Source organism: Odocoileus virginianus, chromosome 4 (genome assembly GCF_023699985.2).
Source record: "Odocoileus virginianus isolate 20LAN1187 ecotype Illinois chromosome 4, Ovbor_1.2, whole genome shotgun sequence".
Taxonomy (NCBI): Eukaryota; Metazoa; Chordata; class Mammalia; order Artiodactyla; family Cervidae; genus Odocoileus; species Odocoileus virginianus.
The window spans coordinates 10,026,002-10,048,243 of NC_069677.1; the positions used below are offsets into that span (position 1 = coordinate 10,026,002).

The following is a 22,242-nucleotide window of genomic DNA, read 5'->3' on the forward strand; positions in this document are numbered from 1 at the left end:
TAGCATTAATTTTACGTGGTGGACAGTATGTTGCCAGCCAAGGTTGCCTCTTTGGGCCGAGTGGCATGACACAACTTCTGCCCATGATAAAAGCCACATACACCAGTGACATTGTGAGACTCACTTGGCTGGAGCATGTGCCGTTTTTGCTTTTTTCTGTGGGCATTGAGGGAATTGTGCACAACAGGTAGCAGAGAAGGGATGGCTCCTGCTGTCCTTGAAGCTCTTTCCAGTTGGTTGCGCTTAGTAGCTAGATTGGAAGGGGAAGCTGACTTGCTGGCCTCTTGGGTCTTGTTTGGGTGCAGCTCTGGGGAGGGAAGAGAGCTTGAGGGACACCAGTGGGAAGTGTGTGCATTGACAGGCAAAGACAAGAGCTTGTGATCTGTGCCTACAAGACCTCTGAGTCCCGGTTCTGCTGTTTTAGGCGTCACCTAAGTTGAGTGCCTTTACTTCTTTGAACCTCAGTTTTCACATCTCTAAAGTAGGGATGGTACACCTCCCACAAAGATTGTTTACAGCAGGTTTTCAAACATTTTTAATGCAATTCCTGCAAGATCAGTTTTGCATTTTACATTTATAACCAAGTACATATATCTATATATGAACATAACAGATGCAGATTTTTCACTGAATACACAGTCCTGCTACCAATGTACACACTGGTATTTCCTTCTTACTGTTATTTAAAGAAATGCTGGTGGTAACCCACTGAAGCGATTTTATAACTCTGCTCTTGGGTTAAGGCCTGAGGGATAGAAAATACTGATTTCAACTCTCAGCTTTAGGGGATTGAATGAGATACTGTATGTCAAAGCACAGATGTATCTCATGGGTCATGAGCCCTTGAATTGTTATTTTCTTTTCAATTAATGGAGCTTTGAGACAGGGTTGGGTTTCCAGAGTGGCAATTCACCTGCTCTTCCTCGGGCCCTGCTGCCTGCTTCTCTGCTTCCTCCCCCAGCTCTTCCTCGTTAGCAGGCCTGGCACACCAGGCTGGCAGCAGCCCAGAGCCCTCTTGGCTCTTAGAGAGGTTTTCCACAACATTAAAAGCTTTAGGGACTTAAGTCCTGGTTAAATGCACTGCAGTTGCAATTTCAGGATAAAAAAACCTGTTTTTATAAGCTCTTGGATCAGTCGTCCTGCCCCCGAATTGTCCCTTGTTGACAGCCACATTTGTGCCGCGGAAAATGGGTGGGAAAACTGTGGAGCCCACATCAAAGGTGTGGTTTTTAAAGGAAGCAAAATATAAGACATACCCTGGCTTTTCATTCATGGGAACAAGTGGTGAGATGTTCGTGGCTCTTGGTCTTTCCACTTCACCTTGGGTCCGAGTCAGAGCTCTTTTACCTATTTGCCGGGTGATGTTGAGCAAATTTCTAACTCTTCGTCTTGACTTCCTTATTTATAGACTAGGTATAATGAAAGTACCTACTTAATTCACTTGCCAAGAGAATGAGCTGGACAGTCATGTGAGCAGTTTTGCTGGCTCCTGGGCATACATGAGCACTCTAAACTCACAGCTCTTGCGATGATCATGGCTTCATCCCCAGGCCCTCGGTGTTGGGACCAAAGAGTCCTCTCAGGATTAGAGTCCTCTCTCGGGTTGGGCTCCATCCTAGCTGAGTGCTTTCCAGTTTCCCTCTCTTTCTTTAGCACATTTAGCTCCTCAGCTGCAGCTAGTCAGGGGTCCACATTCCAAGGGCCAGGCTCTGTCTTTCTGCCACACAAACACACACACACGCACACGCACGTGCCATCCAGGCAGTGTTCATTTTTATTGCAAAGGCTGCTGGGCGGTGGACTTTTGAACACTGGGAAATATCAGTGGTGAAATCTTCAAACTTGGTTTGAAGTCAGGCCTTAGCTCCTTGTGAAGAGGATATTTAGCCATGGTGATTGGTTGACAGATGCTTACAATTTGTCCATTTAAGGAGCATAAATTACCTATATTTAAAAATGAACATTTCTCTCTCTCGCTCTATTTTTCTCTCTCGTCAGAGCCATTCTAGGCATGCGTTGCATGCAGAGTTCTCTGCGGATTCTGTGTAATAGTTCTTATTAAAAAGCTCCACACTGTCAGGTGAGCAGAGGAGCCTACAGCAGTCAGTCCACTCAAAGAGAAGAGGGGAAGATAAGCACCGCTCTCGCTTGGGAAAGTGCCAGTGAACACTGGATGGATGGTCGAGGGTATCAGGAAGCCTGTGAAAGACGGGGGGCAGTATTTGGTTGTATTCTGGACATCTGGGAATCTCTTTTTTTTTTTCTGTCTTATTTTAGGTGTTTTTTCCCTAACTCTAATTTTGAGATAGACTTAGAGACTAGCTGCAAGAAGAGTATAAAGGATTTCCATCTTCCTTTCACCCAATTCCACAAATATTAACATTTTATCACATTTATCATACTCTCCCTATATAAAGTTTACAGACACAATTCTCCTTTGTCCCATAAATACTTTATTGTTTCCTAAGAGGCAAGGACATTCCCTTATATAACCAGAGTACAATAGTCAAAATCAGGAATGTAGCGCTTGGCTCAGGACTTGATCCAGAATCCCATGTTGAATTTGAATTAATTGTCATGTCTCTTTAATCTCCTTTAATCTGGGCCACTTTCTCAGTCTTTGTCTTTTGGGACCTTGGCATTTTTGAAGAATGTCCCTCAGTTTGTTTTGGATGATATTTCCCTTCCTTCGGTGCCTTCTATCAGGAAACATATGTTCATTTGACCCATTCTTGGTGGTGTTAACATTGGTCCCTTAGTTGAGGTTTCTGCAAGATTTCTCAACGATAAAGTTACATTTTCTTGTAGTGGAGAAATACTTGGAGATTGTTAATTGTTTCCATGATGGTAGCCAAATGATGGTAATTTTAAAAAAGTATTTGTATCGGGCATGCCTATTATGGTTAGAAAATTACACAAAGGAGAAGAATAAAATCTATTCAAGGACAAAGGCTTACTTTGGTGAATTTCTTTTTCTTCCGGTCATTTTCTTAGCATAATTGGCTGTATAGTTGTAATCATACCATCTACATTTTAAATTCTGTTTTAAAAAACTTAACATTAAAACAAATATCTTTTCACTGTACAATCTTTGAAAACATCACTTAAATGCCTGTTTCATCCTGTCAAGTGGTTTACTCTAAGAAAAGTTTCCCCCAATATTGGATATTTAAGTTGTTTACAATTTCTGACTCTTGAGTAGGAATGAATGAGTCATATATGTGTCAGAATCTCTGTGAATTTCCTTGGGACACATTCCCAAAAGTGGAATTACCACGTGGAGGAGCAGAAATGCTTTTAAGGTACTTGATTAATTGTGCCAAATAGCTTTTCAAAAGAATTGTACTGGCTTAAGTCTTTGCCAACACTATATGACAGTCGGGTGTCATATTTTAAGAGATTCACTAATGGTGTTTCTCAACTTTTTTTTAAAACCATGATCCAAAAATCAAGGTTTGTGTTGAGATTAATTTCCTGTATTTTGAATTATGAAAGCATAGATATTTATTTCCCAAAGTAAATTATAGTGTAATATTATAGGCACGTTACTCCCTTCAGGCTCTGCCACCCCACTCCTAGCCTTGGGATAGCTCTGGGAACTGGGAGCATGGGTGTGTCTGGGGCAGACCATTCAGGATATTGAGGGGCTTAGGGGCACATGAGGAATTGGGGAATTTCACCTACAGAATCCTAAGAGGGAATGTGTTTGCTGTCTTCAGAGTGTGGTAGGCTGGCAGAATGGCTTGGGAGGGGGAGGGATTTGTACTTTCTAATGACTGGAGCCATCCAAGATGAAATGGTAGGACATGGACTTCTGTGCATTAACATATTTAGTTTCTGCAACCTTCCAGACTCCAGTGTGCTGAGCAGCCTCAGGAGATTTTGAGTACTTGGCTCTGGAGGCTGGAGACGGCATGGAGGAATGTTTGAAGGAGTCTTCTCTCTGGAAACCAACCAACCCAGCTTAACTCTGAGGGATGTCCTGGCCTGTTGGTCTCCTTACTATTAATAGTAAAGGGCTGAGGTTGTGGGGAACCTGAAGAGTTATTAGTTTTTCTTTCATTTGTGGGTAGCCATCACCAGCTGACCAAGATATTTGGGATGGGAATAGGCACAGTGAAACTCGAGTAATTAGGAGGAACACAATAAATCAAACCCTTGGTAGTCTGTCTCTTTCCTTGTAGCAGTTGATCTAAAGTATAATGCATGATTTGATGCTTTAGATGCTTTGAAATATCCCAACTGGAGTAATTGTTAATGTTTCTTTCTAGTTAAAGCTTTTGTTTTAGTAGGCACTTCAAATCTATTTGCATGTGTGCCAGAAAACCCAGAATGATAGTGCCTCAAAGAAATTCTTTATTCCACTCACATAGAAGTCTGGAAAGGGGTGTTCCATGGCCAGTACATTCCTCTGTGGTATTAGAGTCCCAGGTGCTTTCTATTTTGATAACTCTACATCTTTAGCAAATCCTTCCACCTCATTGTCTCAAGGTGGCTGCTTGAGTTCCAGCCATCTTTCTAGATTCTAGGGAGCAGAAAGGAGGAAGGGACTAAGAAAATTTGTAGACTCTCTATTAGGGACACTTCCTAAAAGTTGCTGCATAACACTTCGGTTTACATTCCAGGGACTGGAATTTAGCCACAGGGCCACACTTGATGCAGGGAAGACTGAAAGGTTTGACTTTTAATGTGGGTGGCCACATGCCCAAGGCAACTCAGCAGTTTCTTCATGAGGTGTAATTACCTCACTGTACTTCTCTGGTAGTGGTCACTAGACGAGGTTTGCAGAATATCATAATTGTAAAGGACTTTGGAAATCACTTTCAACCCCTTCATTTTACAGAGAAAGACAGAGAGAAGGAGGCATGGCTTATCCAAAGTCACACAGCCAGTAAATATCAAAACCAGTACAAAACTTGGGTGTCTGACTCTTTCTACCAAACCTCTAGCTCTCAAATACTCAGCCAGCTGGGGTTCTCTGACCTGGGGTTCAGGTCATCTGTTTTTAACCTTATTCCTGGATCCCTTTACCACCAGCTTCCTAAGAGTCTAGACTTAGATTCTGACATTTCAAAACTATTTTGAGTAAGATGTGGGCTACACTAAATTAAACCAGTTTTTTCACAGCTCCAAACATAAGAAGGCTATCTTTTTTTCAGGTGACAGAGCAAAAAGAAGGTCAAGTCCCACCTCCACCTTTTTTGCTAAATGTTAAACTTCTGTCCTCAACTCTTCTTCCTTTAGCAAGTCACTTTTACATAATTGAATACCTCTGGCTTCATGATCTGCATTGAATAGTGAATCTATAACAACAGACAGCATCCTGGGCTATAGAGAATGTGAGGGTGCTGGCACATACCCCAGAGATCCGGAGCTTTTTAAAGCTGAGAGTGTAATGTGGCAAGGACTGATCTCCTGTTATTTTCCAGAGTTGCGTGACTCTCTGTCTAGCCTGGTGGTGATGGTGGGTGAGGTTAAGTGAAGAGAAAGGAAGTTGTGAATGCGGTGTGTTAGAATGAGAGGAGGCAGAAGGGAGCCCAGACCCTGCACACACCTCTGATGAACCGCAGATCTGGGCTGACAGCCCCAGGGTCTTGAGAAGGGTGGCCAATAGCAGGTGTTCTGGGCTTGCAGGAAGTAGACAGTTGGTGTAAATCCCTGCTGGGAACCTCCTTGACCATTCTGAAAGATTTTGGCTTATCCTGGCTGATTTGATTTCCCCCAACTGTGGGAAGGAGGTGCTTCTGGGAAGGGTCCACTTGGGGTGCTGTGAGTCTAGGGAGCTTGTGGGATAGAGGTAAGCCACTACCTCTGGCCAGGACCTGGGAGGCCCAAACTCTGTGATTTGATCTACTGTGTGACCTTGGTAAGTAAGTTAACCTCTCTGAGCTTCAGTTTCTTCATCTGTAGGACTAGGCTAGTGCCCACTTGTCCCAGAGGGGCAGATGGGCACAAAACCGGGAAGCACCATCCTCCGTGTGCTGTGTGGCCTGTGGGTCTGGTTCACTGTGCAGACGGGTGGTTATTCTAGGTGCGGACGCAAGATTTGTGTACGTGCACATTTCTTCCTGCTTGGACATGCTGTCCTGCCTGATTGCAGGCAGGGCCCTGGAGAGGAAAAGGTGGTGCTGGGTCTCCTGTTGTCCTTGCTCTGTCTGTGATTTGTCGCACTAATAGCACTAATACAGATAATTATGATGCTTATGTGCTGTGTGCCAAGCATAACGTTAGGTTCTCCATGTAGTTTAAACCCCTTGTTTGATCCTCAGCCAACACTTCAAGGCAGGTGTCAGTATTATCTTCTCGTTATAGGTAGGGAGATGACACTAATAACCCCTCATGTCATCCTGCTGTAAATGACGGTGCCTGGATTTGAGCCCAGGTTTGTCTGACTCCAGACGCAGTGCTCTTCCCATGTGTCTGTGGGGTGGTGAGACCGCAGCAGGAGGAGAGTGAGCTTCTCGGCTGGAGGCCCCTGTGTCCAGCAGGCCCTGAAACAGGCATACGCCTGTTTGGCAGGTGAGGGGAGAAGCCAGCGTCCTTGACCCCAATGCCTCCAGCTGCAGTAGAGGGTGGGGGTGAGGGCCTCTGTGTCGGGCACCCTGAGTGGCTGCTGGGCTCTGTAGGGTGCCTTATACTCTGATGAGGGGAGGGGCTCGAGTGGAGGGGGCTGCTTCTCTGATGCTGGGGCCTGGTGTTCTCAGAGGGGTGTTGTGCTGTGACAGGGCTTGGGGGGTTTAGGGACCAGTACTCTGATGGGGGGCACTGGCTCTGTGATGCAAGCGGGACCTGGTTTTGGGGCCCGTGTTTCCCAGCAGTAGAAGAAGAGAATGTCCTTCCCAGGTGTGTTCTGCCCTGCACCCAGGGGAAGATTTATGGGTCTCAGCCCAGTCGGTGGGGTAGTTCATCCCTGATGGAAATACTGTGAAGGCTGGGGCTGGCGAGCAGAAAGAAAGCAATTATTGGGGGAAAGTCAGAAGGAGTTTGCACAGGCAACAGAAGGGGATTTTTTTCTCTTCTTCCTCCAAAGTGAAAGACTTAGGACGTAAAGAGCCTGCCTGCCTGCCAAACCCAGGAACAGCTCCATGGCTGGCTCGGAAGGTGGCTGGCTTCCTTCTCACACATTGCCCTGTCCCCCACCCCCCTCCGAGGGCTTGACAAAACAGTTTGTGCATCATTAACATTATTATTGTTGCTGTAGTTATTGTTATCAAGGTTTGTGGGTTGTGACTTATGGAGTCTGCAGGAAGGCTCTTGGCAAGGCTATCCAGGGCTCACAGGAGCTGCATATTTAGGGAGGGAAGGAGTATGCATGCTGGAAAGGTTAAGGTAGACTGAAGCGGAAGAGAAAGGAGAATGCTAAGTGGCTGGAGGAGAGTCCCCTTCGGTTTAGAGGAGGGAGGAAAGGGCCATGCTCCCTCCTGTCCCTGTGGTTGCTTGCTAAGGTGAGGGTCTGTCTGAGGCCATATAAGGGGCCTCTTACCCTCTTCTCAGAGATATTAAAGCAAGCATCTTAGCTCTTTGCACACCAAGTCCCCTGATTTCCCCTGGATCTACCTATCCCAACTGTTTTCCTCTGTTCCCTATATTTCAGATCCTCTCCTGGCAAATCCTGCCTGTCCTGTGCCCACAAACGTCCACGCGGCTCCCCACCTTCAGTGGAGACAGCCCGCCCTCCTCCCCACCCTGCAGCCGCCTGTGCCCCTCCTGCATGGGTGCGTCTGCAGCCTGCATCCCCCTGCACTTGGCCTGGCCTTTGCCTGTGTGTCTCCTCCCTGGTCTGCGTTGATGTGGCACTTCCTGCCTTCTTCCTGACCTTTCTCCTGGTCCTCCTCCTCTTCCTCCTCCTTACCTCTCCCTCTGGACCCTGACCTCTGAGACTTCACTGAGTCTCACTCTCCAGTCTGGAGGATACCTCGGTGGGGTGTCTTGTCCACATATCTGTGCCTAAGCTTATTATCACCTTCCTCAACAGAGACAAAAGCTTCCTCTACTTTTCCATTCTTGCAATTTTGGTTCTTGTTCCATTTCTGAGCACAGAATCTTTGGGTCATTTTAGCTTCTGCTCTTCCTCCCTTGCTTGCAGATGAATAGTCACTGAGTTCTGTTGTTTTTCTCTCGAGCCTCTTGGATTGAACCATTTCTCTTTACTTGGGCGGCCACCCGGGGAGTCCCTTCACCTCCAGCCTGTCCAGTTTGAGATCACAGCCAGATGGGCCTTTCGAGCCAGGCTTTCAAGTTCCTCCCACCCCACCCACCCTACCACTCTCCAGCCCAGACCCTCCCTGACTGCCCTGGGTCTGTCTGGCTTCTGTGGTCCCTCTGGGTCTCCCAGGAGCTGTCACAGACTCACCTCGGGCTTCTGTGGTCCCTCTGGGTCTCCCAGGAGCTGTCACAGACTCACCTCGTAACGTGCTCCCAGCAGAGGACCTCTGCAAAGATCAAGAGTATGGCAGTCGTGTGTGTGTCATGTTTATTGTGTTGGACAAACACTTCCTAAGGGCTTTCAAGGGGCAGGTGCTCCTAGTTTAGGGAGTGGAGTAGGGATGGGGCAAGATGAGGAGGAGATGGACCCTCCATAAAGAGTTCTTAACCAGGCTGGCCACAGACAGTGCTGCGTTTAAGCCCCAGCCTCAGTGTATTTCTGGTAGACCTGAAGCTCTCTGCTGCGTGAGGGTGAACTCTGGGGCAGAGGTTTGGTGGTTTGTGTTCTCTGAGAGTAGCTGGTTAGAATGTAACCGTTAGATGACCTGAGGGATTCACTGGGCTTTCTAGGAAGGAAGCTGTGGATAAGCTTTGAGACTTGGTGCTCTTGTGGTTTTTGCTGTCGCTTGGCTCAGCTGAACGCTGCTGTGCTGCCTGGGCAGGTGGGCACAGGGCCCACCCTCTCTTCCCCTTTCCTGACCCCCTAGTCCAGAAATTCAGGTGCCTCTCAGGAGGACTGATCTGCGGGTCAGAGTCCTGAGGCACTGGGCAAGGGCAGTTGTTTCTATTGACTACCCAGGTTATTTGAGGATTAAAAACAGCAGCATCAACATGTTTTTCTAACAAATTCTTTTCTTTTTTTCCTTTAACCATGTGCATTTTGTTGTGGACCTTTCTGGAATAACATGTAATAATAAGGTGGACTGGACTTATTGGTGCACTCTCAAGGTTGCTGTATGAAGGCAGGGGGTCCTCAGGCTCTGTGCACATCCTGCCAGGGCAGAATAAAGGAAAAATCATTCCTGGACAACTCCTTCTGATGGTTTTACTCTGTGGAGAAGGTTAAGTTGCATCCAATGGCAGATTATATTTAGAAACACTGTAATATGGCCACATTTCTGTCTTCTACTCTGCGGAGATGGAAATTTATATTATATATTACAGTAACTGATACTGTTAGAGTGCTGTATGATTTATAAGGCATATTCGATAAGTTACCCCCTTTCATCCTCACAGCTGTCCCACGAGGGGAGGTATCATTATCTCCACATCAGATGTGAAGCACTAAGTCTGTGGAAGGTTGAGTGATGTTGCCTGGGCATCTTAGCTACTGAGTGAAGCTCAGACTCAGTGCAAGACTTCTGACTACAAAGAGGCAGTGGCCTAAGAGGACCTGGGGTCATATAGAGAAACGGGGGTTCAGATGCTGGTCCTGCTTCTTATTAGCTATGCAACTTTGGTCAAACTAACTGATCTATAAGATCACACATATTGGATAATCTGTAGTTGCCTCTTCATACCACATTCCTCCATAACCCTCGTGGGGGGATTAGGTTAGCAACATTATGGAAAAGGGAAGGGAAGCTGCTAAGGGGTAGGGGTTGAGAGGAGATGGGTGATTTCAAGGTTCAGTTTGTCTGTACTTCTTCCCACCTCTGCCTGGTGTCTCCTGGCAGAGCATTTCTTATTCCGTCTCTCCAGGTGTTAACTGTGGTATTCTTTGCTGGCTATGCAAGGGGCTGTTGGCCAGCTATGTGGGCTGGGTGAGGGGCTCTGCTGGGTCACAGCTTTGTTCAGACGTTTAACAGCTCCCCTTCCTGCTCCTGCTTTCAGCCCACCTCTCATGCCTGCAGCAATGCCTGGTATTTCCAGGGCCCAAGGTGTTCAGGGTTTTCTGTGGGAGAATTGGCTTGTTTCTTGTTGGCTGGTCTCCTGAGACCATTGGCTCAGTGGGGAAAGTGAGAAACCCCTCACCCACCCATTCATTCCCATCCTGAATGGGATCACGTTAAGAGGTGATCATACTTCTCTGTGGATTTGGGGCTTTGGTGCTTCTAGGCGGGATGGAGTTTTCACATTGCTCCACAGTGTAACATTTGAGGGCAGGGTAGGGTACAGACCTTGACCTCCCAGAGAAGTCTTGATTGAAAGGGTGGCAGGAACGTCCATGCAGCATGCTTATGCACCCATGCAGTCCATATGGCCTCATAAAAAAAGTGCATGAAGAGGAAGGGTGAGCTGGTGACTGGGAGTGGGCTGAAAGAGTCCCTGTGGGAGGGGGGTACTATTTGGAGAGTATGTGCATGAGTGCTAAGTTGTTTCAGTTGTGTCCCACTCTTTGTGACCTTATGGACTGTGGTGCTCCAGGCTCCTCTGCCCATAGGATTCTCCAGGCAAGAATACTGGAGTGGGTTGCCAAGTCCTCCTCCAGGGGATCTTCCCAACCCAGGGATGGAACCCAGGTCTCCTGCATTGGCAGGTGTCTTCTTTACCACTAGCGCTGCCTGGGATTTGGAGAGGGGGTGAGGCAAAAGGCAGGTCTCGGGTTGAGAGGAGGGGCGTACCTTATCCCTCCCCAGCCAGTCGTGTCTAGGGGCAGCACATCTGGGGGTGCTTCTTGTCCTCGGGCCCACTGGGACTCGGGACTCATGGTCCTTGGCTCCTTGATCCCCAGGTGGTCCTGCCGATGTGGCTGTCTTCTGCAAAGTTCTCCTCACTCATCGACAGAATCTCTGACCCCAAGGACTTGAAAAAACTTCTCAGGACGCGGAATAATGTACTGGTGCTTTACTCCAAATCTGGTGAGTACCTTTCCTGGCCTTGGGGCCGTGGTCAGGGATGCAGTGGGATGGAAAGGAAGGAGCCGGGGCAGAGGTGGGAGGCAGAGACCCCAGAACTAAAAACTGCCCACTGAGGGTCCTGACAAAGGGGCATTAGTGCTGCTGCTTTGGATCCCTAAGAGGTTGTTTTAGTTCCCTTTTACCAGGGTTCCTTAGGAAAAGCCCTCTGGAGTTCCTCAGTGCCTCAGGAGGGAGAGGACATGTGAGTGAAGGAGGCCAGAGGACAGTGACCACCAGGGATGTACTCTCTGGCTGCTGGACAGCAGGCCAGCACCGCCAGGGCCATGCTTCACCGGAGCTGTGGATTAATTGACTGACTGGGCCAGCCTGTCTCCAGCTGAATTGGCCCAGGCTTGGGGGCACACACCCAGGCTGGCAATCCTGGCCTTGCCTGGCCCCAGTCTGTCTCGCTCTAGGGTCAGAGCAAGAGACTGAGTTTGGAGTGGGCTCCATGCTCAGTGTGGTGTGGGAATAGCGGTTGCTTCTTCTGACCTTGAGGCTGGAGAGGGCATCACAGACGGAGAGGTTTGCTCAGCTCTTGGCTGCGACTTCGACCATCTGACTTGATGCGGTTCCAGCAGAGTTAAGTGTTCTTGCTGCCCTCAAGGATGCCAAGTTTCTTGTGCCCCAGAGAAGCAGTAGCCAGTAGGCATGGCCAGTTCCAGCACAGCTCTCCCAGCAGCTCATCCTCAACACCCAGCCTGGGGCGGGGGCAGGAAGGTGGTGCTGATGGATCTTCTGGACGCATGTCCCTCCTGAGGCCTGCGTCCTCCACACACCCAGCACATGCTGGTCCTTGCCCTTCTGAGGGCCTGGCACACACTCCCAGGGGTTGTTTTTCTGTTGGGAATGGGGGAAACTGAGGTGGGAGACAGTAAGAGTCACTCCTGAGGCCTGGGCTCCAAGACCCTGAACAAGTGTGTCTCAACATCCTTGGGTGCCCCTGGAGCTGGGGGATCATCAGCCCCACCCAGGAACACGTGGGTGTTCACTTTTTTCACTGACTTCCCCGGGCACACTGCTTCACATAAGCTCACCTACTTAGGAGGGCTCTGCAAGGAACTTCTGAGACACACTCTGATTTGCTGCCTTTCCGTGAGGGAGGCAGTGCAGGTTGTCAGGTGATGTCCAGTTTATGAACGAGGAAATTGGAGCTGCCTGGCCTGAGGTCCACCAGGCGGTGGACGCTAGGGCGGGTCCCTCTGTCCCCTTTGCCTGGCCTCCTCTGCTGGAGGCAGGAAGAATGTGCAAAATCTGCAGTGACGGGAGGCTCAGCCACCAGGAAAGGATGCAGAAAGTAGCTAGTGGGAAGGTGAGGTGTCTAGCCCAGGGCTTGAGGGGCTGGGAGCGCTCTTGTTTTCTCTTCTGCCCTGGCCCAACCTCTGTCCCTGCCTCTTGGCAGTGGGGCTCTCAGCAGCCCCGTGCACCTGGCTCCTCCCTGGTTTGGATCTCTGGCCCTGGACCCCGGTGGTGACTTTACCTTCCTGCCTCCTGCCCAGGCCTGTCCTGACGCTGGGGACCTCCCATGGCTTTAGGAGCAATGTGGTAACCGGCTTCTCTCCCCTCCTCATCCCAACCAGTGCCTCCCTTTCCATGGCTGAAAGGCAGGCTCAGGGAGGGGGCTTCATGTGCTCTACTCAAGTTTCCCTCCCCTGCCTCCTGATCCCAGTCTGAAGGGTGAGGGCGACCTTTCCAACCTCGGCCTCCCCCCCTTGGCCTGGGGGTTCCAGGGAGGGCCTCTGCGGGTGGCTCTGTGCAGGGCTCTTGAAGGATGTTTTCTGTTCACTGCATAAAAGGCTCAGCAGGCTTTGTGTTCACAAACAGCTTCCATTATCCACACTAGAAAAGGAGATCTGAGGAGGCAAATAATTCAGATATCATTTCTGCTTGGCTTTAGAACATATCATGCAGTTTCTGGCGGGTGAGGGCGGCAGCCTGCTGTCCCCACAGTGTCTGCATGGGGGCCCTTTCCAGGGAGCTAGCTGACAGGGACAATGCGGGAACGCGACAGCCCGGCCACAGCCGCCATTCAGTGGAGCACCAAGGGCTGGGGGCGTGGCGATCCTGGCCACAGGGGCTCCATGTCTAAGAGCCTGCCCTCCTACTGTACTTTCCAGGGGCTCTGCCCCAACACCTCTTCCTTTCTCATGTTCACGCCGCCTGGCCCTGAGGCATAGTCCATGGTCCTGCAGCTGACACCCCCTCCCCGGGATACTGCCTGGCTGGGGAAGCAGGCTGTGAGTGACTTGGGTACATTTAGCGTCGGTCCATCAGACCAGAGTCACAGGTAAGCCTCATTTAATCACTCAGCTGTGTGGAGCCCCTCGGTGAGTGTGTGACACGCAGGTGAAGCGAGGGTCTGGTCCCAGCCCTTGTCAGTTCCCAGGTTGGGCACCAGGACAGGCAAGCGTGGAACCCGCAGACTCATCGCCTGCTTGGTTATAGAATTGTAATTGTTCAGTTATAGAATTTTCAAAATGTGCCCCAGAAAGGTCATGAGTCAGAGATTCTACAGGGAGTTGAGGATCTAACAGAGAGACTTGGCAGAGTGAGGTATGAGGCGTGGCTTGAAGGAGGGGTGACGGGTTCTGTGTCTGAGGGTGGTGGGAGCAGGGCTTTCTGAGAAGAGCTGGCTGGTCCTCAGTTAGAACCATTGCCCACAGGGATGCATTGTTGCTGGTGCTCAGAACCTCGCCTCTAGGACTGGCCTCTGTCCTTCCTTACCCGAGGCAAGATGGCAGGGGTGGGGCAGTGTTGCTTGGGCACAGATGTTTATTTATTTATTTATTTTACAGAAGCTGCAGCTGAAAGTCACCTCAAGTTATTGTCTACTGTAGCCCAGGCAGTGAAAGGACAAGGCACCATCTGCTGGGTGGACTGTGGGTATGATCCTGGGGACGTGGGATATGGTGGCTGGAGGGCGAGGGGTGGGCTCTGGTGGGTGGAGTGGGAAGTGTTCCTGATTGACATTCTGGGAGAGGAGGTATGATGGAGAGATAACTGCTGAAGAACACCCCCCTCCCCCCGCAACCCCCCAGTGATGCTGCAGACCACTATGGGCTGGAGAAGGGTAGGTGTGGCTCCCCCTCCTGTCTTTACCCACCCCTCTTCTTCCCTTTTACATAGTACTTTTACTTGTTACTCTGTTGTCCTGCACTTGATTTTTGTCTTCTCAGAGGGTGCAGAAGGAGCCTCGATGCCCGAAGAGGCAAGATTATTTTCAGGGCCACTTGGTGGGCTTGTTTATGGGGGGAGTCTGCATTGAGAACCATGTGCTTTACCCACAGCCCAGGCCCTTCACGGTGGTCTCCAGGGCCCACAGTGCACAACTGGGGAATCAGCTGGCAGACCTGTCTGTTGCCCTGGCTTCCAAGGTGGCTCTGTCACACGGGTCAGCCCTGGACAGGTGGCTGAGTCCTTCCAGCTCTTTTCCTCTGGCCTGTGTCCCCACCCCAACATGTCCTGATGACAAGGCTGGGAGCTGCTTCTCCTCCTGCTGCCTCTGCCGCCTCCCAGAGACTATGTCAGTGTCATGATGGCAGAATCACACGCCAGCCCACAGGAGGCTCCTTCTGAGTGCGGCAAAAGGGGGCGCTTTAAACTCCTCAGATCCTTCTGAGCTTGGGAGTTTTAAGTCCGTGGTGTTCTCGGCTTCCCTTCCTTCTCTTCATTAGGAATAATTGCCACATCTCTCCACATTCAGCACTTTTGCTGCTGGGATTTATATACACACACCTCTTGTCACATAATTAGTTCCCAATTGGGCATAGATTGGCAAAAACAGAGCAAAGACACATAGACAGTGAAACATACGGAAAAGGTCAGGAAGAGTAGGTTTGTTCTTTGCACGTTTGTTGAGCACTGTCTGCCTGCAAGGCACTGCACCGCACTGGGTGGACACCAGCATTTATATGTCCTTCTGATAGAGGGTAGGAGGTGTTCCCAGGGCCACTGGGTCCTCACCTGGACTTGGGGTTTATTGGGAACGTGAGTTTGGGAAGAGCAGGGGAGAGGAGCATAGGTAGCACTACAGTTTTGTTAGTATGGGGACGAGGTGGGGCTCTCCTGGGAAAGTGGCAGTTCTTTTCTTCCACAGCCCATAAGGGTCTTTGTACCCTTTAATATCTCTGTCCTTGCCTGAGTGACAAACCCTTTACTACTCTGTGGTAAAGCAGGACTGTCACCTCCAGACCCACGTGAGCTGTTAGGGGCTCCACTCCAGTGCAGTCTTCTCCCTCTTCAACCTAAGTTCTCAGTGGCTGTTTGGCAAATAAACCTCTGGGACACAACTGTTTTATAAGTTGGTAGCCTCAAGCGGGTCCTGCCTGTCACTGGAGAGAATTGAGGGAGAGGCATATTTTGACAGCGCACTGAATGAAGCCAGAAGTCTTTGTCAAGCAGTGTTTGCTGCACTGTGTGTGCGTGCGTGCGTGTGTGCGCTCACGTGCGTGCGCGTGCGTGTGTGTGTGCACGCACGCCTGTCTGGTCTTCGTCAAGCAGTGTTTGCTGCACTGTGTGTGCGCTTGCGTGTGCGTGCATGTGTGTGTGTGCGTGTGTGTGTGCACGCATGCGCCTGTCTGGTCTTCGTCAAGCAGTGTTTGCTGCACTGTGTGTGCGTGCGTGTGCGTGCATGTGTGTGTGTGTGTGTGTGTGCACGCATGCGCCTGTCTGGTCTTCGTCAAGCAGTGTTTGCTGCAAGCAGTGTTTGCTGCACTGTGTGTGTGCGTGTGTGCGTGTGCGTGCATGTGTGTGTGTGCGTGTGTGTGTGCACGCGTGCCTGTCTGGTCTTCGTCAAGCAGTGTTTGCTGCACTGTGTGTGTGCGTTGCGTGTGCGTGTGTGTGCATGTGTGTGTGTGCGTGTGTGTGTGCACGCGCGCCTGTCTGGTCTTCGTCAAGCAGTGTTTGCTGCACAGTGTGTGTGTGTGTGTGTGTGCGCGCACGCACACCTGTCTGGCCTACACCTCCCGATTGATTCAAACACCAGTTTAATGGAGCAGACAGCTCACTAAACAGTTGATGAGATTTCAGTTGTTGGTTACTTCTAGTTCAGAGTGGGTCTGGAAGTGTTCTAGTCTCCCATGTGTGTCTCTGTCTCCTGTATTTTACCAGGACTGCTCTGTGTGACTGGCAAAGTGATAGAGCCCGTTAGAGGGGATAGGGTGCTCTGGAATATCCATACCAAGCCAATGGAGCCTCATCACAGGGAGTTCTTCCCAGGCATGTAGGTGGCGGAAGTGGGCAGAAGAGCTTGGTTTAGCTGCCCCGTCCACCTGGGTTCATTCACTTGAACACTTACTCTGTGCTTTGAGGCACAGACCTGGCTAATAGTGTCCCTGAGGATTGCAGTATGCAAGGAGGCAGCAGACATCTAGCCAGGTGATTACAGTCACTTCATTCACTCTGCCTAGAAAGGTTGAAGAAAACTTCACAGAGGAGGTTGAGTTCAGACTTGGGGCAAGCCTTCAGAGGACCAGGTCTTTCAAGTGCCCTGGCCTTCCCTGCAGGCAGCTCCCTGTGGTGTGGCCCCTCGGTTGTCTGGCCGATGGGTCTGGAGGTGACAGTCCTGCTTTGCTCCCTGGACAGGCAGGACTGTATGGGGCTGGGCTTAGTGTGTAAAGACAGACTAAGAAGAAGAGAACTGGGGGCTCATTTGGAGACATAATGTCTGGAATCAATAAAAAGTGCCGCTGGGAGAGAGAATCCTTTGACTTGATGCTCTAAGATGAAGATCTAGGGGGCAACTTATGACTTTAAAGAGGTAACCTGAAGACAAAGGGTTGACTCTTCACATAATTGCTGTTCAACTCATGCCTCTAAGAGGAGGCATAAGCTGAAATATTAAATAGCTTTTAAAAGTTTAGATAAGTAGGTGGATTATGGAGCTATAATGGATGATGTTGGAAGCCAGAATATCAGGTAGGATACAACTAAATCTTCCCCAGAACAACCACAGGGATACTGGGAGCTCTGGTCCTTGCGGGCCACCCTGGGTGGTAGGGCACAGATCACCATTACACAGGGAGATCCCCATGGATGTGAGCTGGACAACACCTTCTGCTCAGCCGCTCCTGCTCAGAGATTTCTGAACGTGCCCCATAAATCATTAGGGGAACCCAGTGTGTTCTCTCTAGGCCCTGTGATGACAGCACTCAACTGTGTTCATGAGTCTGAATGAGATGCCCCTGGGGTGGGCAGATGGAAGGGCAAAAATGCTCCGGCAGGTGCTCTCCACTGCTCTGCAGGGGTGTGAGCAGGGGACCACAGGTCCGGCTGCCCTTGCCTGGGCCCTGCTGTGTGTGGTTCCCCAGCTCTGCGTCCCGCCCTGCCAGTGAAGGGATGGAGGCAGAATGGGGATGCTGGGACTTGGGGTGGGATGACAGCCCCTCTGCTTTCCTCCCTTAGAAGGCAGGTGAGGGGCCAGGGGGCATCCGGGGGAGAGAAGACAGTGCTCCAGCATGGGAAGTCTGTAGAGTGTGTGCAGTGATGACACAGCCCTTGGCTGAAGGGTCAGCTCAGCTGCTTACTAGCCTGGTGACCCTGGCCAGGTCACTTACCCTGAATCTGTTTACTCATCTGTAAAATGGGACAATAATATATACTCTGCTTTCTTTCTGGGTCCATGGTGAGGATCAGGTAAATGAAAGTTCTTTGTAGAATAGAATTTAAATCTGAGATCCCATTCTGCTCTTTTATTTTTCACCTGGGCCAGTTAGGGCATGCCAAGAAACTGGAGGGAGGAAGATGATGTATTTGTCTTCAGGAGTTTTTCCTTGGGTGAGGACCCCTTGGTCATTGTGAGGATGCCCCTGAAGAGAGATGAGTCAGCCGCAGCGCACAGGCTGTTCTGTTTGGACCCTTACGAACTATGGGGTGCTGTGAAATTTGTAGGGCTGCAGGTTGGGAGGCCTGGCTTTGAGTCTAGGCTCTGACAGCAAATAGCTGTGTGACCTTTGGCAAGTCACTGCCCGTCTCTGGGCTTCAGTCTACTCTTGTGTAAAACATGGAGTTGAGTCTTCCAAGTTGCTCTCATCCCTGCATAGCCTGGTTGAGAACATTCTGGAAGCTACCAGGCTCTTATGTGTGTACACATATGTGCCGGTATGTATGCACATGAAGGCCTGTGTATTCATGTAAGTGTGTGGGAGGGTGTGTCTTCTGGTCTTCGTGTCTCTCCCCACCCTCGGTGTCTGCCTCTGACATCCCTCCTGTCCTTCCCTCTCAGCCTCTCTCCTTCTTTGTTCCCTCTCCTTTGATGGTTTCTCTTGCCTCTTCCTTTCTCTGGTCCCTGCCCATTCTTTTGGTCTTTTTCCTTCTCTCTTCTCTATGTGGATATTTCTTCTCTTTTCCTCGCTTTTCTGGCTCTTTCCTCCCTACCCCTGCCTGCACACCGACAGCCACACACACCCTTCTCTGCCGGTTTTCTCAGGCCCGTAACTTGTTGCTCTGAGGTGTCTGTAGGCTTCCTGGCCTCCGTCCAGGGGCCTGTCAGCTCTCCCTTCCCCTCGCTCCACCTCCTGGCTCAGATCTCGGCAGCCACACTCGGGTTGGCTGGTGGTACTTGTTCAGCTCTTAAGTGGGTTGTGTGTGAGGGAGTTGGTATTCCCTGTGTGCTCTGCAGCCTGGCATCGGGCTCGGCCTTGGCCCTGAGTGCTGCTGTCTGGGCGGCGAAGCTGGAGCCAACTGGCAGGACCTGTGCCCGGCGTGCTGATTCCAGGGGCTGATTCTCACTGGGCCGAGGCAGCCTTATGGGGTGCTTGCCGCTTTCTTCTCCCTAGGGTTAAGGTCATTATGTTATGGCATTTTCCTTCTTCCCCGCTCTCATTCTCCCATCTGCTGTCTTTCCCCAGGAGCAGCACTGGCTTCCTAGATCCGAGATTGGGGGCCTGCCAGGGCAGGCATAACATATTTTGAAGCCCATGTTTTCTTCCAGAAATTCTTTGCTCCTTTACATGTAAGCATGCTGAATTACCATGGGATATAAAGTGGGCTTTCAGAAGAGGTTGTCGTGCTTTTGTTGCAGCTTCAGACACCTCGTGGCATGCTGCCATGCTGTCATGAGTGTGTCGTGTGCCCTCCAGAACTGCTGGGCTGGGGAAGCAGGTGGAGGATGGGATGACACACTCCTCTTTCTTGTATCCTCTTTTATGAGCTCTGCTGGGTGATTCATACTCAGTCAGGTGCCTTCTTGAGGTCGTACCCCGGAGGACAGGCAGACTTGGGAGGATCCTGCTGTGGGAGTCCCGTTGTCAGCAGGGCCAATGAGCAGCCCCCCAGGTCCTGGCAAGCTGGAGGCCCAGCTCTTCCAGGGCTGTTCTCTGTCTCCCTGCTTTGTTCTCCAACCCCTTCCTTCCGTGTTGTCCTCCACAGTCACTCTGAAGCTGTTTCTTGCTCACTCGCTCATCTCTCTGTTTCTTCATGTCTCTGAAGGGGGGAACATGTCCCACTTTTCCTCTCCTCCCCACCCTCAGGGTCACAGGTCCATCTGCTAGAATCCTGCCATGTTAGACCCAGCAGATAGGGCCCCTTCTTTGGTAGGGAAACAGACCCCAGGAAGGCTGAGTGGGCCAAGGGCACACAGTGTCCAAGATAGGCTGGGGGCCTTGCCTCTGGTCCTTATAGTCTGCTTTCTGCCTGCTGCTGGAGGCTGCCCAGGGTTTGAGTGGATGTAAGATTGTTGCCTGGCCAAGCGAGGATCTGGTCGTGAGTTAGGAGAGAGATGATGGAGGTTCAGATCTTTTTTGAATTTCCACCATCTGTCCTGGCTTCTGGCTCCTGGTTCGTCCGTCAGGATGCAGGCAGCCTGCCTTGGTGTTTTAGTAATACTTGACCCCGTAGGGGGATGGAAAGCTCTGCCCAGCTTGTGTGACAACTCTGCATTTTGCAGCTGGGGAACCAAGGTCCTGCTGGAGGTCACAGGCTGGCTAGGGGCAGAGGCAGACCTAGACGGCCAGTCACTGCAGCCAGCGGCCACTGCGGGAGGGTTTCCTACTTATGCTGCGACTTCTATAAGTCGAGTAACTGCTTTCCGAGCCTCCAGCACCTTACTTCTCTCTCTTCCTGCTCTCACCCTCTCACCTTTTATCTCTGGTGGGTCTCTTGAATGATCCTCATTGCATGTGCAGATCTAGTAAGCACACAGCACTGTGTACCCACAGCCACTCTCTGCACTGCTGGCCAGCGACCCACAACAAAGTCGAACAAAAACACTGGGGTATGTGTCTGTCTGGGCTGGGGATGGGGAGGGAAGTGTGAAAAGGCCTCAGTGACCTTCCTCCACATTCTCTGTAGAGCAGAGTCCAGGGAGGTGGGGGAGGAGGGGATGTGGCAGGTCGGGGGGTGAGTAACCAGTAACCAGGCAGAGGATGGTGAGGCGCCAGCAGAGAAGGCTGGTTCATGCAGGACAGTCTGGGGAATGACAGGTGAAGACCTCTGCATGGACAGACACTTTCTGTGGTTGTCCCCTCCCTCTCATCCCAGCAAAGCAGCTTATTCCCTGCTGTCTGCCTTTGTCTCCTTCCTGGCTAGAGCATTAGTCATTGGCTAGGGAAGGGCAGGAGCACAATTAACTGCGAAATCTATCAATCCAGATCCTTTTAAGTCCCTGAGCTTGGGTAATTTCTCCCCTTCTTGAACTCTTATGACTTTTATTGTACTGCACAGTTCGTGCATATGCGTATGCACACACGCACACATACACACTCTGAGAGGCAGAATCGTAGGAGGGAGGGGAGCTGATCTGAGAGCGCACTGTCAGGAATTGTCACCTGGCAGGATTCCTGGAGCTCAGTAGGCAGAGCCCAGAGAGCCAGCCATGAACGCCTCATCCCAGCACGACAGCCAGCATCACTCACTCACTCACTCAGGCTATTTATAGAGTGCCTGCTATGTGCCGGCAGCCTTTGTAACCCTGGGGAACCAGCCATGAACAAAACAAAGCCATCGGCTTGGTGGAGCAAACCTTTCTGATGGGAGTGACAGTCAGTGGACGTATTGGGGGAAGGGCAGAGAGCCGGTGGGGAAGGGCGGGCGGCAGTGCCAGATGAGAGGGGCTGAGGCCCTGGGGTCTGAGAACAGAGGTGCTCAGAGAGGTTGGGAAGCCGGCTCCCCACCCGCCACCCTGAGTGCGTGTGGTGTGCGTGTGCACGTGCATGTGTGTGCAGGGGGGTGGGGGAGCAGAGGAGAGGAGAGGGTTGCAGAGTCGGCCTGAGGGATCCTGTGGCCGAGGTGGAGCTACCGTTGCTGGAAGGTCATGGGGTCATAGGCTGGCTGCGGGCGGGGCTGGACATGCCTGTGAGGAACCTCCATGCTGCCCCCACCCCAGCTCCACCCAGCCCAGCCAGCTGCTTTGGGACGTTGCTCCTAAGCCTGGCCTGGGTTCCCCGGGACAGCGAGGCTTTCTCTCACGGAGTAGGTTTTTTCTGCACAGCCGGCCGGGGCTGGGGTTGCAAAGACTAGGCCCCATCTCTCTCTCTGCTTCGTAAAATCACAGGAAGAGGCTGCCAGCCAGGCTCTACAGAGGAGAGCGCTGATGTGAGGCTGCCTTGCAGTCTGGGTGCACCTGCTGGAGGCCAGCATAAGGCAGGGGGGCTGCGGGAACCTGGACCTGGTTTCTGCCGCAGCTGCTATTTGTTGTCATGTTTGAGTGGACAGTAGGTGGTCCCAGAAATCGTTGGCATGAAGCAGAGCAAAGCCGGACAGGGAAAGTGCCAAGGGAATGGTTGTAAACATCCCAGTTGAGCCCTCCCGTCTTCCTTGGGGCAGGGAAAGGACACCTCGGACACAGTTGTCAAACAGACCCCGCTGCCTGTCCATGTGGCTTCACCACAGAGCACCTGTAGGACAGGGCAGGCTAGATGGTAATCAGCACCATCAGTGGGTGCATGGCTGCGTGGCTGCACCTTACAGGGCCCCCTGATACACGCTCTTGGCCTTTCTGGGCCCCCTCTGCACCTCAGCTTATCTGTCCTCTCTGGACTCCCTATCTTAAAAGGTCCTCACCTCCCTGGGGAAGCAGCCTTGGCTGCATCATTAGCCTTCCTTCCTGATCTCATTGTGCATTTCTTGAGTTCTCTGTGTGCTGGGGCAGGGTTGTGGCTGGAAGCTGCAGGGGCTACAGTGTTGGCCACTACAAGTAGGATTGCATAGGGAGGGATGGTGTGGAGGTTTGAGGGGGTGGTCCCTGAGAGTGCCTGACACA

General features: G+C 51.1%; 1 protein-coding gene across 1 annotated transcript in view; it reads left to right on the forward strand.

Moving 5' to 3' along the window:
- The window catches only part of PDIA5 (protein disulfide isomerase family A member 5), a 93,461-nt gene that overhangs the window by 8,447 nt on the left and 62,772 nt on the right, over nucleotides 1-22,242 (forward strand). The window contains exons 2-3 of the mRNA XM_070466073.1: nucleotides 10,880-11,006; nucleotides 13,841-13,928. Coding sequence (XP_070322174.1) covers nucleotides 10,880-11,006; nucleotides 13,841-13,928 — 215 coding nt within the window. The remainder of the gene's footprint in view (nucleotides 1-10,879; nucleotides 11,007-13,840; nucleotides 13,929-22,242) is intronic.